Consider the following 20,061-nt stretch of genomic DNA (forward strand, 5'->3'; position numbering starts at 1 on the left):
CAGTTTAATTGGCAAATGTATGAGTAAGATGAATGACCTAAACCCAAACTAAAATTTGTTTCATAAGTTTGGTGTGACTTTCTTATGTCATTTTACTGTCAAGGTTATTATCAAATAGTACTGTGGTTTGAAATAATTATTTGACCTAAGACAAGTCAATTATTTGTGTTTCTTTATATTAATTCAGTTAAACAAAAAACATGAGTTATTCTGTCCTATTTCATTAAAGTTAGGAAAAATGAGTTATAACATTGGCCAAAAATATTGAACTTGTGTTGCTATTGGTACTAGGAAGGTCGTTAATAAAAAGGAAGAATAATACTAAATCAAGAACTGATCCTTGAGACATTCCTTACTCAACATGTTGCTTAATCGATCAATGTCGATTGTGCCAGACAAAGTTTCGTCTGTTTTTTGAAGTAGGACTGACGGAAAGTAACATTATTTTAAATTTGGCCAATAACAGATCATGCAATAAGTGTTTAAGTTACACCGGAGTGGCCAGTGTATGATAATTTTTATCCAACAAATGCGTTAGGTAACACCAAGTTAAGAATTGATGACTGTACTTGTAGAACTATTTCCAAATCCAAGGTGTGTATTAATCAAACTGACCTTCAAAATATTTACACGTATTTGGGTTCTTAGAACTATGTAGTCCAAAAATGTTGAAAAATATAAGTATGTAAGTATTAACTTCGTTTCTTTTTTGATTCAACTATGCTATTGTTTGTATGAGAGATCCTTTCGATTTCATGAAATTGTCATTGTCAGAGTGACCTCTTTATTTCAGCTATTATTAGTCAGTCAGTCCAAAGACCAAATCCTAAAAGTCTGCTTAGTAATTCCATTCAATACCAATTAACTTTCGGCTGTTTAGCTATAGGAATGTGAACGTCATCCGACTTCCTCGTTTTCCGTTCCTGGTTACGCCACTGTGTGTGAAGAAGATTTGACTTTGACGGTTTCGCCATAAAGAATTCCCGTCACCGATGTTGAGCATTTCGGTGCGACGGCGCGGTGGCAATGACCTCCGAATTTTTTTTCTCTCTTTCGTTACTTTGAAGCTTAATTAAGCGCCAATTAAGATTTAAAGTATGGGATTGAAACGAAAATTGCACGGTTTTTTGACGGTGGATGCCGGACGTGGGATATCGAGTGAAATCGAGAGATTTAGAAACAGGAGGAACATTGACCTAGATTGCGGGATGGCAAAAGGATCTGTTGAGATGTTGCGCAATCGTGTTTTGGAAACATTGTTCGGTTCGCGATGATTTGCTGAACTTGGGGGGAAAAGGTAAATATTTTAGTTGGTTCACTGATAAATAAGTAAATAAATAGGTTTCGTCATACTCAACATGGCAGTTTTTATCGTCTTGGCAACAACTGGAAGCGGTTCATGAGCGCCACTGGTCACGGTTATTTATTTTGATTAGGATCTGATATTTACATGGATTGAGATTGTGCATTCTTTATTTGTGTAATTTGCTTCTAGAGAAGGGTCCTTTTAATTCGTCTTGGTTTAACTTCAAACCGTGGTTCTTTATATGTAAATCTAAAACCTTTTCTGTTAAAATTGTATGGTTTTACAACTGATAGTAGGAAAAGTGTACATTTCCTATTCTTTCAATAAATAAACTGACTAATAAAGCAACTGGGGCGACCTTACTTTTGCAGCTAATTGTATACAATGGAGAGTGCTTGCTTCTAAAGCAGTCGCAATTCCGTATTATAATATTCATTATTTGATTTCTAATAATAATAGTGATCTATCACCATCAACTGAATTTTTAGTAATAGTCGAGGTATACATATTTATATACCAATACGTATGTACATTTTGACAACGTCTAATTTCATGTTTTCTCGTTTTCGTGAAAGTATTGAACCAATCAACTTGAAAGTATGGGCATACTTCGAAGATGATCAACCGCCTACGAGAAATTTATCACGTCACCACAAATTACACATATTTCATTGGATGTACTGCATGAAATGATGCTTTACCGTGGCCTAACAATCAACCCCAAGTTTTGGTTTAAGGTATATAAATTATAAAAAAACTTCAATGAAATTTTGCAAACATGTTTATACTGATTTTATGATTGCAGTAATAAGTTCAGTTTATTTAACCTCTTCTAAAATTTAATGACGTCATTAAAAAAAATTACATAGGATGTATAAAAGTGAATGTATGGACCGATTTACATATTTTATCATTAGTCTCCGAAATGGTTTATTTACTTTGTCTAAAATTCTAATAAGAGCGTAAGGTAATGACAAAGTTTTACTTCATGAGCGTAAGCTAATTGCCACTTTCATGTTTTTCCACGTTTTGTGACCTCTAGAGTACGAAAAAACTGGTCTTTCGTTTCTGTCTGTCTGTCTGTCTGTCGTCTGTATCAGTTTTTATTAGATATCTAATCTCCGAAACTGCTGGACCGATTGTTGTCAAGTTTTGTTTGTATATTAGGACTATCGTGTAGTACAATAGTAAATTTGTTTAATTAATTAAATCAAGCACGACTCGTCCAATTTTTCCGAAAATCGACAAACATAAAAATCGAAAAAATTAATGAATCGAAAAATTAGAAAGACGAGAACATGAATCGAATGGAAAAACTGGAAAACTCGAAATTGTGAAATCGAAAAATTATAGAATCGTCAAAATTGTAAAGTCGAGAACCTGTAACATTGAAAGATCGAAATATTAAAAAAATTAAATTTCGAGAAATCGGTAAATTGCAAGTCGAAAAATTGAAAAATCCAAGAATTAAAAAATTTCACATTGAAAAAAGAAAAATTATAAAATCTAAATTGAAAAAAAATGCAAATGGAAAAATCGCACAACCTAAAAATTGAAACATCCAAAAGCCGGAAAATGGAAAAACTGAAAAACTTTACAATAAAAACTCGACGAGTTTTGTGTTGTAAAACTGAAGAAAAAAAAAATCCCCAAAGAATGCCCCTTCTTTGAAAAAAGTATAAAAAATATTTGTCCTCTGATAACCTTTATACAGCGTCTAGAATGTATGGAAGCGGTTAAATATCTTGACAACCAGTTGTACAAATCAATTGAAATTCGATATAGAGGTACAAGAAGTTGTGCTCTAATTTTTCGTCACACAAACACATCAAATAAAATGGAAACAGCCCATTTTTGTTGTGTAGTTTTTAGAAATCACCAAGTGTTAAGTACGTGACAAATTGTAAACAGTACATCTGGGGTTTCTTGAGGACCCGACTAGACAAAGTCGTAAAAATTCATCGATTCTTTTCGGTGAACGGATGAACCGGCGTCAATGGCACCCCCCAATCCCTGCGCCACGGGAACGTAAATTCTAATTATTATTTTGTCATTATTAAATATCGCCGGGCGCATTCTCGGTTTTCAAGAAAATAGGGGGACTCATTCTTAATTTGATGAATAAACAATTCTATACTGACGTGATTAACATTGATAATACTAGTAATAGGCCATTACCAATGCAAGACAAAAAATACAAAAGTGACCGATGGACTCAATTGATATATTTCCTAGCTCTCCTAGCTATTTCCTAGTTTGTCGCCTTAAACAGGGGACCAAAATTATTGATACAGTCACAATCAAACAGGTTGTTCTGAATATTATGATTATTCTCACGTTTTCGAAAAAGTGGGGTAATTTAATCCAAAAAAAATTGTTATGGCGTCATAAATAAAGAAAAAAAGAAAAAAAACGGAAAGGCAAATGTGGAATCGAACGTGCGATGGACGGTTAGGGAAAAACTTAAAGCGGATTCGTAAATCACACTTATAGGAGTATATTTTTGTATAACAGTTAAATCAAATAAATATAGATTTTTTTGAAATGACGTTATCAAATTGTTGGTGGGGATGATTAAAACAATTTTGGATATTATTTAACCATCTATATGATACTTTTAAAATATGCAGAAAATTTGACAACAATCGGTCCAGTAGTTTCGGAGATTAGATATCTAATAAAAATTGCTACGGACGACAGACAGACAGACGGAAACAGGAGACTACTTTTTTCGTACTGTAGGGGTTCTAAAACGTCGGGAAAATATTAAAGTGGCCATTCGTCCGATGGATTCGTTTCCTATACTTCCTTAACTTACTCTCGGGGTTGGAAATCTAAGAACTCAAGGAACTTAAAATTGAAACATTGAAAAACTAAAAATCGAGAAACCTAAAAATCGAAAAAAATTAATGGATCGAAAAATTGGAAAGAAGACATTACGAATTGAATCGAAAAATTGGAAAACTTGAAATTGTGAAATCGAAAAATTTTAGAATCATCAAAATTATAAAGTCGAGAATCTATAATATTGAAAGACCGAAGGATTAAAAAATTAAATATCGAGAAATCGAAAAATTGAAATGAAAAAATTGTAAAGTCCAATAATTTAAAAATTGGAAGTATTATTACATATTTTAAATCTTCAAATTTTCAATCTTTGAATTTTCATTTGCTCGATTTTCCAGTTTTTAAATTTTCCAGTTTTGTAATTTTTGGATTTCGTAATTATCCAATACTCGGATTTCTTTAATTTTCAATATTTCAGTTTTTTGATTTTGCACTTTTTCGATTCATAGGTTTCTCATTTTTTTTAATCATTCGATTTTTCAATAAATTCGGAAAAAATTGAAAAACGAAATATCGTACAATCGGAAAGGACGTGTTGATTCGAATAATGTAGGATTTTATGCTCCCGGAGCAAAATTTTTCAAATATTAAGTTTGAAAACTGAAAATTACCATAGGTACTTCTTCAGGAAAAATGGTAGTAATTTCGGAAAAAATGAAAATCTACAAAAAAATTAGGGAGCGGAAAACAAATCCAAATTTCATAAAAGTCCTCCCCTTTTGAAATTTTCTTGAAAACCCACTTTATATTCTTAATTTTAATTCACTTTTCTTTTGACCACCAATTGCAAAAACTTTAGATCGACCCTAAGAGAAAATTGCAATTTTTTTGGAAAATTACATTTTAAAATTTCCAAAAAAAAACATTTAATTTTTCGAGTCGAAAAATTGAAAAGTCGAAAAATTGAAAAATCCAAAAAATTAAAAATTTCACGTTGAAAAAATGGAAAATTATAAAATCAACAATGAAAAGCCAAAAATTGAGGAAATGAAAAAATTGAAAAATCGGAAAATTAAAAACTCGTGAAATTTCAAATCGAAAAATTGCAAAATTAAAAATTGAAACATCCAAAGGCTGGAAAATGGAAAAACTGAAAAATTTTAAAATAAAAACTCGAATAGTTGCATGTCGTCAAACTGAAGAAAAAAAAAGAAAAATTGAAAAATTGCACGTAGAAAAATTAAGGGAAAATGAAAATTTGAAGAAATGAAAAATTTATTAATAGAAAAATTGAAAATTGAAAACTCGAAAAAAGACCCACTTAATTCAAGAAAACCACAATTTTAACAACCAAATGACTGATTTTGGCAAATGACATACCTTCTAAGAAAACAGAGGGTGGGTGGGCGGGGCTAATATTTGTTAAGATAAGAGTGATTTTGGCAAGTGATACACCTTCTAATAAACGAGAGGGTGGGCGGGCGGGGCTAATATTTTCTGAGATAAGAGTGATTTTGGCAAATGATATAGCCTCTACTTTTCATTTTCTTAGAGAATATGTCAGTTGGCAAAATCAGTCTTATCTTAGGAAGTACCAGTCCCGTCCACTCGCCCTTCATTTTCTTAGCGAGTAGGTTTTGCCAATATCAGTCTTATCTTAACAGGCACTTGCCCCACCCACCCACCCTCTCTTTTCTTAAAGGATATGTCATTTGCCAAAATCAGTCTTATCTTGAGAGCTACTAGCCCCGCCCACCCACCCTCTCTTCTAGTAGCTGCTAAGATAAGGCTGATTTTGGCAAATGACATACCCTCTAAGAAAATAGAGGGTGGGAGGGCGGGGCTAATATTTGCTGATATAAGAATGATTTTGGCAAATGACATAGCTTCTAAGAAAACAGAGGGTGGGTGGGCGGGGCTAATATTTGCTAAGATTTTGGCAAGTGATATACCTTCTAATAAAAGAGAGGGTGGGTGGGCGGGGCTAGTAGCTGTCAAGATAAGACTGATTTTGGCAAATGAGATACACGTAGAAAATAAGGGTTCAAAAGTAAACTCGTTAAAATATTTAGAAATTAACAGGTCTAATAGACTTAATAAATTGTTGAAGAGATAAGCAGATCACCTTTGTTAAACTTAAGGTTATAAATTCTTTTGTTAGTTTTAGGCATAAGGTACGAGACAAAAAATTATCACGGTGCAATTTTGTAAGAATTTTTTATTATGTAGTCCTTTGATTAAATAATACACCCAGTAGAAGTTAATTTAGCATACAAAAATGCTTTTTTCAGTGATATTTTTGCATCAAATAATTTCTGATCTGTGAAAACTCAATTGTGCCAAGAAATTTTGAGACAAAAAATTATCACGCATCACTTTTTGTATAAAAATTAAATAGAAAAAAATAGTATGCGTAATTGTTGTTTATTTGTACAATACGTAATTGTTTGTTACAACTGTTAAAGTGTCGAAATATATTTGGCTGAGCTACAATAATTGTCTTTCGTCATGGGCAAAGAAAACGATCTAACAAAACGTGAAAAAGGACAGATTGAGGCATACTATGACCAAGGTTTGACTTTTGCGAAAATAGGAAGAAAAATTGAAAGAGATAGGACCACAATCTCCAAGTTTGTAAGGAAGAAATACAATAAAAATGGACGACAAAATTGTGGAAGAAAAGAAAAACTCACTGCACGTGCCAAAAATCCATTGTGACTCCGGGCATAAAGGATAACATGTCGTCTGAAATGATAAAGAGGACCCTAGGACTTCCTGTTCACAAAAGAACAGTTATGCGAGTACTGGCTAATGACAAAAATGTTAAATATGCCAAATATAAGAAACAACAAATGTTAACAAAAGAACATATTCAAAAACGTCGTCAATGGGCCAGAGAAATGCAGACGAAAAATGAAGAATGGTTCCAGATAGATTTTTCAGATGCAAAGAAAGTTAATCTTGATGGTCCTGATAGTTTTAGATATTATTGGCACGATTTACGGAAAGAACCAAAGTATTTGTCAAAACGAGTTCAAGGAGGTGGCAATGTTATGGTCTGGGGTGCCTTTAGTAGCTTAGGAAATAATAACTTAGCATTAATCAAATCGAATGGACTCTCTGAATTACCAAGATGTGTTGGAAATGGACCTCAAACCACCTTTGAACCTATTTCAAGACAGCAAAGTGATTTTTCAGCAAAATAATGCGTCGATTCATGTGTCTAATTCATCGAAAACGTGGTTTCAACGACAAAATATAGGTTTGCTATAATAGCCTGCGAAAAGCCTACATCTCAACCCTATTGAGAATGTATGGAGTTCTCTTGTACGAGAGGTTTATAAAGATGGGAGCAGTACGCAGCAGGTAATGAATCGAAAGATGGTATCTTGACGGCTTGGGAGAATTTGGACGTCAATTACTTCATCTATTTGGTCAATTCTGTGAAGCAACGCGTCTACAATCTCATAGAAGCAGGTGGAAAATACATTGGGTATTAAATTTGTTTTCATTTAGTTAGTTAGTTATTTCCCTTTTAAGCGTGATAATAATTTGTCACAATAAGTCTGTTAACAAAATTACATATTTTCAATAAACTTCGTTCAGTTTAGTGTTTTCTGTGAAAATGTTTTATTAAATTAATTAAAAATGGAATTGCTCAATCAACCAGGTATCTTCACTTTCTTTTAATACATTTAGGCAAAAATTCTGCACCGTGATAATTTTTTGTCTCGTACCTTATAAACCAAATTGCAGTGTCTACAAATAAAATAATTTAAACTCGTTAAAAGTTTTTTACTTTACAAGTCAACTTAAAAAGAAAGCACAACTTAAGGTCATTTCTGCGATTTTCAAGACTGCTCAAGGATATAGACTATGTAGATTAATATTCCCAAAAATAATACTCCTATTATTTAAAAATAATCTGTATTTTAGGTATTTCAAATTTCAAAAAACTATTTTAGATCGCCTCAAAACGGTCAACATGGGTAACATAAAGCGGTGATTATACAAAACTCGCTTGACATATAAAACTTTTATGACTTAAGCGGCTTATGTTACTGTTCATTGTTGCCATAATAGAGCTGTAAAGTTTTACTAGGTATATGGGAACTGACTAAAGTTATACAATAGCCATTTTGACTTACAAGAGTGCTTTGGCTTAAGCCGCTTAAGTCATGAAAGTTTTACAAATTCAAGTAAGTTTTGTATACAGTGTTATATTCCTTCGTATATTCTGAACGCCGTGCTTTATAAATTTTGAATGACATATTTTGTAAGCGATGGATAGCGTACTTTGTACATTTGGAACGTCGTACTTTATAAGCGACGAAGGCCGTACTTTTAGTTCAATTTTGTGCGGAGGAAGACTGCATTATAGAAATTTTGATTATAGAAAGTTTGTGACTTTGGAGGTTGTACTTTTAATTTAGAATTGATTATACAGTACAACTCAAAAAAAAAGATGAATTAAGCAGTTTATTTTATTGATCAAATCAAAACCGATTTACTTCATTTTCATGGATATTTGAAAATACATTACTATTATTATTACACTGCACTCATTCAAAGCGATTTACATGTCTGTTAAAATGATAACATCACAAATTTTTGTTATGGAAAAACTTACTAGAAACATACGCATAACATGATTCTTTGCCTGTATTTGAACAGTCCACGCATATTTTGTTTTTAACTAATAGGGATTATTATAAAAAAATCACAAAATCAAATTTTATAATTCTTAGAAGAAGGGGCGAGGAAAGTGAGGTTATAACGAAGTGAAAGTATGTAAAGTTGAATTAAGTTAATTTCGTTTGTTGACGTGTTTATTTAATTAATAAATTTACAACAAATTCATTCTAAACATAGAAATCATAGAATACCACACAATGGTAGCATATTCTAGTTTGTTTAAGACAAAAGTTCTGTATAAGGTTGTGAGGCAATCAGTATTTTAAAAAGATTTACTACTGCGCGTAATAAAACCCAGCATTTGATTACAGGATGAAATAATATTAACGTAATGTTGATCAAATGGGAAAAGTTAAAAAAAGTATATACCTAACTCTTTAACAGTTTCATAGCGCAGAAGAAAGCTTTGATCAATTTTATAATCATATATGATAACCTTCATTATTCGGGTGAAGGAAATAACTTTGCAATTAAGGAGACGCAATTTAAACTTATTGTTGATGTACCACTCATATAGCTTAGTTGTTTTTTTTTTTTTTTTTGTAGGAAACTAGAATCTACGATTGAGATAATATCGTGGAATATTTTCGCATCATCCGCAAAAAACAAAATTGAACAACCTAGACTAGAGGGTAGATCATTTATATATATAAATTAAAAAGTAGTGGCCCTAATATTGACCCTTGAGGAACTCCTGTGGTTGCAGTAAAAAATGAAGCACGAAGTTAATATAGTGCATAAATTGTGTTCGGAGCGTAAATAGGATCGAAAAAGGTTTAATAATTTAGGAGTGAAACCAAAGTTTACAAGCTTTATAAGGAGAATATTGTGGTCAATTTGATCAGCTGTCTGTGTAAATGACGACGACTTGTGATGATAGATCTTCTAAACTTTGAGACACAAACTGTAAGACTAATAAGAACGATTTTGGCAAATGGCGTATCCTCTAAGAAAATAAAGGGTGGGTGGGCGGGGCTAGTACTTGCCAAGATAAGACTGATTTTGCCAAATGACCCACTTTCTAAAAAATAATAAAATTGAACACCCTATACCAGAGGGCAGATCATTTTTCGGGACCTGGATTCCCCAAAAAAAGAAGATCTAGTTATTTATTTATGTAGTGAAATGCAAATTGAATCACTTTATCATATATTTACAACTTCTGTAAGATAGATAAGATTTCACTTGTTGATTATGATTATATTTTTTAACTACATATTTCCGTTTTAGCAACTTTGCTTTGTCTATGTTTCAAATTAATTACGGTAAAGGAAAGTCGTGTATTCATCAAAATATTAAAATTATTTTTTTTTTAACTTTATTTAATCAACTTATTTCTTAATAGGCACTTTGCGGGTGTGTCAATTAGTGGATCAATTAATAATAATAATTAAACTAATAGAGTACGTATGAATTTGCTAATTAAGTAATAACTACATCCTAAAATCTTCGGTAATTTTAAAGCATAACTAAAGAAAAATATGTATCCATAATGTCTGATAAGTGCTGCTCTATTCTGCAAAAAGAAAGAAAAAATTTGAATGTAACTCTATAAAAATTAGGAATACTGTGCGAAGAACAACGCAGTGGAAAACTGTTCTTCATAAAGCTTCTAAATTTCCTCTACAGGTTTCGGTCATTCAAGAACACAGTGAATCTTTCCGTTATTTGTTTGATATGTGACTAAACTATACACTTATGTACATCGTAGATTAATTAAAAATAAATATTAAATCGGGGCTAAAGACTTACGACTAGTTTAAAGATCATTTACAAATTTAAGCAGTAGCTGCGAATATAGTTTAGAACCTTGCAGAACTCCTAAGGCAATAATTAACTGAAATATACGAAATATGTTTGCAGCACGAGTATAAGAATTATCTTTAATTGTTTTCTCATGAATAAGTTGCATCATAGTTGTAATGCTCCAGTAATAATAAAATAAGCTGATTTAAGCTTTAACTAAACGGTGTGTTATCTAATGCATTTTTAAAGGAATGCCGCAATTAAAGTGTGGAGAACATACCTAAAATTAATTTTTTTCTTCACTTATATTTGTAGTATTGACATTCATGTTCACATTCAAATGTCACTAATGTATATACCAACCCGATAACAGAAGTAATAACTGATGTTAGTCAAGGAGAAACAGTATCAAAAATATCAAAATTAATTAATTATGAAGTTTATCATGCGAAATTTTTACGATAAAATTGATATTAAACTGGTATGATCTGCTTTTAGTGTTTGCATTTGTTAATACAAAATCTATGTTAATTAATTGGCGAAATTTTATTATTGGGTTATAATTATACAAATAGTATAACACCTAACCAAAAATCTTGTTACAGTGTTTCTGTGGAATTAATCACTCTTATTTTTACAGTTGTGCATGTAAATAAATTTACTTTAAAATTTGTGTTTTTTTTCCAGAAACTGAGTACAATTTTGAAAGATTCAGTTTGAATCGTTAAATTTTACAATTTACTTCACAGATTACATAAGGTGCTTGTTAGAAATTTTGATGAGCTAATAACATTAATTGAGAGATTGCGGAATGTAAATAAATTGTCTTTAAAATTTATACAGGATGTCAAAAAATGTTAACGTACGAACCGATTTATTTTATCGGTTATGTTAAAAACGGTTCGATAAAATCCGGGAACACTGTAATTAATTGGAGTTGGAGATCAGAATTAATGCAGGTATCCCCACCAAAAAGTTGACGGCATTATCTAAAAAAATGTTAAATAAGTAGTAATAAATCGAAAAATACGCACACATTCGGGTTGTAGCAGACAAGAGAATGTTGGTACAAAAAAACATGAGCAAAGACAGCCATGGATTATTGAAGGTTTGTCTTTGATTGTTGCAAATTTTCAAATTGACAAATTTTGTCAATTCAGTTCACGTTCTGCAAAATTTTGACATACCAAGACGATTACTAGGCCAGGCCGAGGCTACATTATATATGTTTTATTAAGTTTTTTTTTGGTCTGTCTCGCTCGCATTTTATGTCAATGCCAGTTTACTTAAAATAATCAACAAAACAGCTTAACCTATTTATTTGATAAACCTTCAGTAGAGTTGGGATTTTTTGATGCGGCGTTGGTTTTTCATCCCGCGTGCGGCCATCACGACCAAAATAATCTCATTGCTCTTATTTTCTTTACGTATTGCGTGTACGGCATGTGCGTGGGGTTTATTGACTAGTCCTCGTGATGGGGTTATTATTAAACTCAATTTTCGTGATACCAGCATCGAAGTTCGCCTAGTATCAACGTCAATGACACGTGTAGACGTGATTAGTTCTCGTTCAATCTGGATTAGTAATATTTAAACGGTCGTTTGAACCAATCGAATAATGCTAGACATTGTTAAGAATTTTTCTAGCCACTGAACGGTAAAGTGTGAGCAACCCGAGATTTAATTATGTTTGATAAAGCTAATGCATCGGATGTAGTTAATTGCTGTAACACGAACGAGTCATTGGTTTATGATAATTTTTTACCGTCTGGAAAATTCAGCTAAGTTTTGGTTTATTACACAGAAATGTTCCGTAACCTAATAATTAACCGCAATAACTCACGTAAATCGTAAACAATTTAGCCGAGGAAAATTATGTAGAGACAATTTGTTAAAACAATCAATTTGTCGGAGTGTAGAAGAACAATCCAGTTGTTATCATTACTGTGACGTTAATACAATTTTTAATTGTAATTTATGGCGACTTTATAGCGAAAGGCACCGATCCGGCAGTAGTTTTGACAAAAATTACACATAATTGGAGACATTTAAGCGAATTCTGTCGCTTCTCGTCTTTGCACATAAATCTTTTTCGGCGAGGCCACAATGACCGAATAATTTAAGACATCCTGTACGAAAAAAAACTTCCTCGTGGTGACTTTTCAAATAATTACTAGAGTAATTTCCAAAACTGTGACTTCGTTATGATGAGTGCTCATTCACGATGTCGTTAACTCTTGTTTAACGAACGACAATGACAGGTTTTCAGGTGGGTTACGTCCGAAACGCCGTTTAAATGTCGTTGCTTGTGAGAATTTTGAAAATAATTGCAATAATTATTGTTATTGCGTGGGGTAAGTAATGGTGTATTTTTAACGAAGTGGCATTTTTGCTAGAGGTGCTATTAATTTTCGGAATTAATTCTGTCAGAAATATGAGAAGGAAATTAATGGGTGTAGATAGTTCGTAGAAGGTGATTTATAGGCGTAGTTGTGTTTCTGCGGATAATTGAATAAATAAATACGAATTTGAAATGTCTTTGTGAATTGATTAACGCCGGCTTTTTGTAAATTTTTTTTCGTTTACTTGTCGCTGGGTTTATTTATCGGTGGTCACTGAGGAGTTCGTTTCGGGTTCAACTCATTTCCTCTTTTCACTTTTTAAACCTGGGTGTGCAATTTCCTTTTCATTTACTTCCGACACAAATTACTAAGGTTATTATTAACGTTTAAGTGAAAATGGATTTTATTGATCTACTAGGAAATGCACTCTGGTTGTACGTGCCTCAGATTTCTTTTAGTAATTTACGATTGAAATTGCGCAATACATTTTTGGGCGTTCGAACATATTTAATGAAGTTGTATGTGACAAATTATTCATTCGCGCATTTTTAACCATTTTTCATGGTTTTTATGGCTGGGGTTTACCTCATTAAAATAATTTTCATTCAAAAATGAAATTTACGATGCTTCTGCGTCTGATGCATATTCATGATTCACGAATAGTGTGATCACACCTTATTTTAAATCTCATTGTATAGCTAAATTATTCAGCTTTTATATAGGTGGGAGAGTAATTTGCGGAAATATGTGATTTTAGAGATTTTTTTGTGATTTTAAATTTGTCAATTGTTATATTGGTGGTACGGTCGTTAGCAAAAACGTTGATTTATTTAGAAATCATTAAATTTGTTTTCGTTTTTCTAGAGAACTTTTGTATTTGGATTGTGTGTAATTTAGGTAAAATATACAATAAAAAATTTGGAGCAGACTTTAGAATTACGATTTTCCGTTTAATTACAACAGCGTAATTATTGTCGGAGGATAAGTAGGCAACCGAATATACTTTCCAGCATGGATGGTTTCATTATTGAGGAGTTGTGGAATCATACAATCCTTTTTTTTTATTGCAGTTCCGAGAAGTCCATATTTCAACACATAAATTGTGCATCGTTATTGATCATTTCGAGTTTGGCACAATCTCAGGCTAATCTAACTTTGGACATTTGTTTATCTTCGACAGTGTTTGATGAACGTTGTTCCGAACAACCCAATTAAAAGTTTTCCTTTTCGTGCTATAAACGCGTTTTCTTGGTGGTCACTCTTTGTCGAGTTTAAATTTTAGTTTCCACATGAAGAAATTATTGTACTATGACCTGTAATTCTTTACACAATTTATGCCTTGCTTTTTGTGTAAATAATTATTGAGATAATTATTGTGTTTATCGTACGATGTATTTGTTTTTGGAATTCTGGTTGTTGGTTAAAATTAATTGTAGTGGATTCGAACTTCTTGGGAATTAAACGTATTGGTTTCGACAGTTTGTGGAAAAACCCGTTGCAGCTGACTTGTCATATTGAACTTGTACGATTAACCGTAAAGTTTCCTTAAACTTCGGGTTTCATGATTTCATGCAACAACCTCTATTTATGTTGCTACTGATTTGCTGAGTTTCTCAAAATAATTTGTTGCTTCGGTCCAAGTACCTCAGGGTTTTTTTTTATTAAAATTAAAACATCTTTTATTTGTTATTGTTACAGTAGAAGGTCTTGGCCAGGCAAGTGGATTACTGTCCCTCTTGTGACATACCATATTTTTAGTTGAACTGTAACAACTTCCATATTTAATCACTTGTGGTATATTTGCTTATTTAGTAGCTTTTAACAGTTGTACGAAATCTGTAAAAATCCGACATAATTTTTCTAATATTCTTTTAATAGTGTTTGGCTAGTTGACAAAGATCGCAATTTTAAAATAATTTTGTATAATTAAATCGTTATAAAACCGACCTCCTACTTAAAAAAAATAATGATATCATATCGTCGCCAGAACAACTAATATAAGCAGTCCAATTAGTGGAAAATTTTAAATTTTACGTTAATTTTATTTATCGTTACACATGACTTAAAAGTGTTATTTGTCACTGCCGTCATATTCTCACAATGAAACAATAAAAACAGTACATGTCAATTCATTTCTTATTTCTTTTCAACATTCTTGCAATATTTTACCTCTCTCACTAAACTTCTCTTCAAATTCAACCGCCCTTTTACCCGTTTCCACTCTCATTTTCTCCCTTTTTGTTTGTTCTCTCACTGTATACCCCGGCGTACACTTTTCCAATCCCAGTGTCCATTTTAAGTATTTTTCTTGTACTCTCTCTATTTCTTCATATTCCCTACATCCCCAAATCTCAGCTCCGTACATAAATACACTTTTGATCAAAAATCAACATCATCATTCTTTCTTATAATCGTGTCCAAATTTTCTTTCTCCTATTCCTCATAGTATTCCTATCAATTTGTTCGCTTTTCGGACCATTTCTTGAATAAGCGCTCTATCTGAGTTATTGCTCTTTAATGTATATCCTAAGTACTGGAATTCTTTCCACTGTTCAATGTTCTTCCCTCTCCATGCCCACTCTTCCTTTTCCTTTCTTACTTTCTGTCCAAACACCACCATATTTGTTTTTTCTACATTCACTTCCAATTCGTTTTTTTTTTACATATTTCTCGAAACTTTTAATCATTGTTTTCATTTCTTCTCTTTTCTTTGCCACAATCACCAAATCATCTGCGTATGCCAACGACCACACTTTCTCTTTGCCCACTACCACCCCTCCTGTCTGTGCTTTTCTGAACATTTCATCTATATCTTCCAGATAAGCTGCAAACAATACGGGACTGAGTGGGCATCCCTATCTCACTTCTCTATTGGTATAAAAACTCGCGCTCTCTCTTCCATTCACTCTCACCTTATTTACTGTTTCTTCATATATTTTTCCATTTTCGTTACCAGGTACGCATCTACTCCCTTTCTCCTCAAATACTCCCACATTTTCTCTCTATTCACGCTATCAAACGCTGCTTTGAAATCTACGAACAATGCGTACATTCGTCTACCCTCTTTCCTTACTTTTCTTCCCACTAAATGCCGCAGGATGTACACATTGTCCATAGTATCTCTTCCTTTCCTAAACCCTTCCTGACCGTCTGGTAACATATCCCCTCCTTCCATCTCGTTTCGTGACCTCTCATCTAGTATCATTGCGTATATCTTGTACGCCCTATTGAGCAGGTGATCCCTCGGTAGTTCTTCAAATCAATTTTTTGCCCCTTTTTAAATAATGGGATTATTATACCTTCTCTCCACTGCCGAGGAAACCCTTTTCCCTTGAAAATTCCATCTACCACTTCCCATTTATTTTCTATCACTCCTTTCCCGAACATCCACGTTTCGTCCTGGATTCCATCCCTTCTTGGTGCCTTTCCTCTTTTCAGTCTTTCAGTCTGTCTTCCTTTTTCATGGTCCGTTATTTCCGAACCTCTCCACATTTCTTCCGTCGTTGTGATTCCTTTATTTATTTTGCAGCATTTTTTCCTCACAACCTCTTTTCCATTAAGGTATTTTGATTTTCCTACTGACTACAGTCTTCCGTCTCCGTTTCTCGTTTATATCTCCATACTTATTCTTGTGTTTTCAGGGACTTTATTGTCTTCTCTTCTTCTTCTCGTTTTTCTCTTTTTCTTTCTTCCCATTTTCTCCTATAATTCTCTCTTGCTTTTAGGTACTCTTCTTTCCTTCCCTTGTTATTCTTCCATTTTCTTAATTTTTCCCTTGCTTTTCTCTTCAACTCACTACATTCTCCGTTCCATCCATTATTCTTCCCTTGCCATATGTATATTTTTCTTTTTTCCGTAGCTTCTACACTTAGGTTGCCCAGTTCTGCTATCATAGCTTCTATATCTTCTTTTACTTCGAATTTCTTTTTTTCTAGTCTACTTCTGTATCTTTGAATTCCCTCTTCATCCCATATTCTTTTTTCTATTTATTTTCTTTCGTTTCTTCCCTTTTTTGTTTTTCGTACTCTTGCTCTTTTCTTTGATTTTTATTTCTAGTGGCATGTGGTCTGATTCTGCCCGTTCCTCCACTTTGAAACTCTTTATTTCTTCCCACGCCTCTTCGTTGACAATCCCATAGTCTATAATTGATTCTCCCTTGGCCCCTACGTACGTCCATTCTCCTTCTTCATCTCTTTCCTTGTTTCCATTCAAAATTTCCCATCCTAATTCTTATATTATCTTCCACAATATTTTCCCTTCTTTGTTATTTGCTTTATCTTTTGATCCTCTTTTCTCTCCCTTTTCTTTATCTATTATTCTTGTCCTCTTATCGCCCAATCTTGCGTTAAAATCTCCTATAAGTATTTTTTCATCTCCTTTTTCTTTTGTTTCCTTTTCTATGTTTATCGTGGTTTCCTCCATTTTCTTGCTATAAACGATTATTATTTCCCATCGATTGTTATCCAGCTGAATTATTTTCTTCATTAGTCCATTTTTATTATTACTTCCCTTTTCCAATTCTTGCATTGCTTTTCGAATTCCCATTACTATTCACCCGTTTGCTCTCCCCTTTTTCTTTTCCTTTGTCGCCCCTTCACACTCCCACATATATTCTTGTGGTAGTGTCTCTTCTAATTTCTCCCAGTTTTCTCTTTGTACCCAAGTCTCTACAAGCTCCACAACATTAAATTTTCCCACGTAGTTCCAGAACTCCTTTTCCTTTTTTCGCAACCTTTGGACATTCCAAAACAGTACCTTCACCCCTTTTTCTCCTAATTTTGTACCAGCTTCCCTTTTTTCGATTTCCCTATTTGCATCCATTATTCCTTTTCCTTTGCCTTGTTTCCTTTGCCTTTGCCTTGTTTCCTTCCATTTTTTCTCATTTTCTTTCTTTTCTTTTGGCTCTTTACTTAAAAAATTTCTGCCTTCTTTTTATATCCCATTCTAACCATTTTTCCTTTATTTCTCTCTTTTGTTGCCTCTTCTTTTATCTTGTTTTGAATTTTTCTTTCCATTTTCGTCAGAATGTATTGATTGGGGTTATAGGTAATTTCTCATTGAAGATATGGCTTAAAAAAACGTATTTCTTGGATTATGAAAAATTGCTTTTCTGTTTCCGTCTGTCTGTCTGTCTGTCTGTCTGTTTGTGTGTATGCTAGGACTATCGTATAGATGGTAAAACGCTAACCAAAATTTGATGACTGCATTTGAAAATTTTGCTTAGTATGCGATATAAATTTTGTAACATAACATCCTTTTATTCTTATGGTTTATGAATTTGCCTTGATTTTGTTTTTATTATAATTTTTGTTATCCAATATTTTTCCTAGTAAAGCTTTGGCAGTCCATACATATCTCGGTTATTCGAAGACAATTATCTGCCTCATCCTGTATTTAACTATGGACAGTTTTATTGCCCCCTGATCATGATATTTTGCAATTACTTTTATCGCAATTGTCGCTGTTGTGAAACAGGTCGGCTTCCAGTAAAATTTATCTTCATTACAAAATACTGAATTACAGTACTTAAAATAATGTAATACATAATAATGAGTAATGACTCAAACAGTGCCTTAAAAAAACGTTGAATTACCGAACGGCTTCCAACTTGATGAAATTTCTTTCGCTATACAACGAACGTTTCCGGACTATATTTTGCATTAATGTAGTTGCGACTTGGCTTCAATTGCGGAAAATAGAATTGATTTTTGCATAAAAAAAGTGAGAACTGCACTACTTGACTTGGTAGGACTTTTAGTTTACTGGAAAGCGGCATTAGCAGTATCCATTACCATAACACTACTGTAGCCAATTTGGCATAAACGTTCAATAGGTGAAGCCAATATAATGATCAATGTTTACATCAGAAAATTAATTTTATTCCAACTATTTAATGTTGGTTGTCATTATAGTGTATAGCGATCGTGCAACTATTTCTATGCGAAGTCCTTGTTTTAGCTGTAAATTGTTTGGTATACATTATTCTGGGCCATTTCGTTTTGTGAAGTCGTTTCAGTTTACTAAAAGTCGACTCTAATAATATTTAAATGAGTTTTTTTGATGTCTGAGAACTCATTTATACAGGTACGGATTTATTTCGATGTTGTCGACCCATCTTGCGTGACAGGTAATGCGAGAGGTCACAATATAAATAACATAAAATTATCTAAATATGAATTTAATCACACAATTGTACATTAGTTCCAACTAGACTACTAAGTTTCTAACTGAACGCTATTAATATGTTCTTTTTTTACCCTAGGGGGAGTCATTCAACATAATTTAATTATTTTGGTTCCATTGTTTTTCGAGCAGACAATAGTGGGTGTTTTAGATTTGCTAAAATTAGCAATGGTGTCATTTATGAAATAAGTAAAAATTTGAGGTCCGAAGATAGAACCTTGCAGCATGTCGTAGTCTATTGAATCTTAGTTTGTGCTCTAAAACCTCATTAATAGTTTTGTTCTTATTTTTCGGTCTTTTGTATTTAAAGCATTTAATTAAATTAAGTTACCTCTGGTCATGTAGTTTTAAATACTGAAAACTCTAGCTTAAATGTGATAGATCTTTCTGGAGCAACTTTGTGATGTTTCCTATAACTTAGATACGATTTGCACGATTTGAAGGTTGTACCCTTACTTAAGTTACAATTGAATCGTTCGTGAAAGGTCGTAGTTTATCAAACGTTCTACGCAGATCAAACCGTATTGATATTCTTATTTTAGAAATCGCATTGTTTACCACCCGTTTTGTACACAAATCTCCTATTTGCAACCATATAAGAATAAAGGTGAACTCGGCCATATATCAACACAGCGTTAGTCTCGCTCAATAACCTCGTAGACAGGCCACATACTTGCGTTTCCACCAAAAACGGCGATATTTGCGAAACTATTAATAATAAGTTTTTATATCTTGTCGAGCGCACGATTATCCATTATTTATGCAGCCATAAATCTGTTTCACAGTTCGGGCGTACGACAACCAAACGACCTGCGGCCTCGTCTGGACACCGAATTTCGTGGCCTACAGATGTCGCACGTGCGGCATTTCGCCCTGTATGTCGCTGTGCACCGAATGTTTCAAGAAAGGAAACCATCAGAGGCACGATTTCAACATGTTCCTGAGCCAGGCCGGAGGTGCTTGCGATTGCGGAGATACGTCGGTGATGAAGGAGACAGGGTG

General features: G+C 33.1%; 1 protein-coding gene across 2 annotated transcripts in view; it reads left to right on the forward strand.

Annotated features, from left to right (window-relative positions):
• The window catches only part of Ubr3 (Ubr3 ubiquitin ligase), a 135,018-nt gene that overhangs the window by 26,335 nt on the left and 88,622 nt on the right, over nucleotides 1–20,061 (forward strand). For both annotated transcript variants that reach the window (XM_064048297.1, XM_064048298.1), the window contains exon 2: nucleotides 19,845–20,058. In XM_064048297.1, coding sequence (XP_063904367.1) covers nucleotides 19,845–20,058 — 214 coding nt within the window. The remainder of the gene's footprint in view (nucleotides 1–19,844; nucleotides 20,059–20,061) is intronic.

The sequence above is a fragment of the Zophobas morio genome, unplaced genomic scaffold, assembly GCF_036711695.1.
Source record: "Zophobas morio isolate AGI-343-1 ecotype UQ-CSIRO unplaced genomic scaffold, CSIRO_AGI_Zmor_V1 ptg000006l, whole genome shotgun sequence".
NCBI classification, from domain to species: domain Eukaryota; kingdom Metazoa; phylum Arthropoda; class Insecta; order Coleoptera; family Tenebrionidae; genus Zophobas; species Zophobas morio.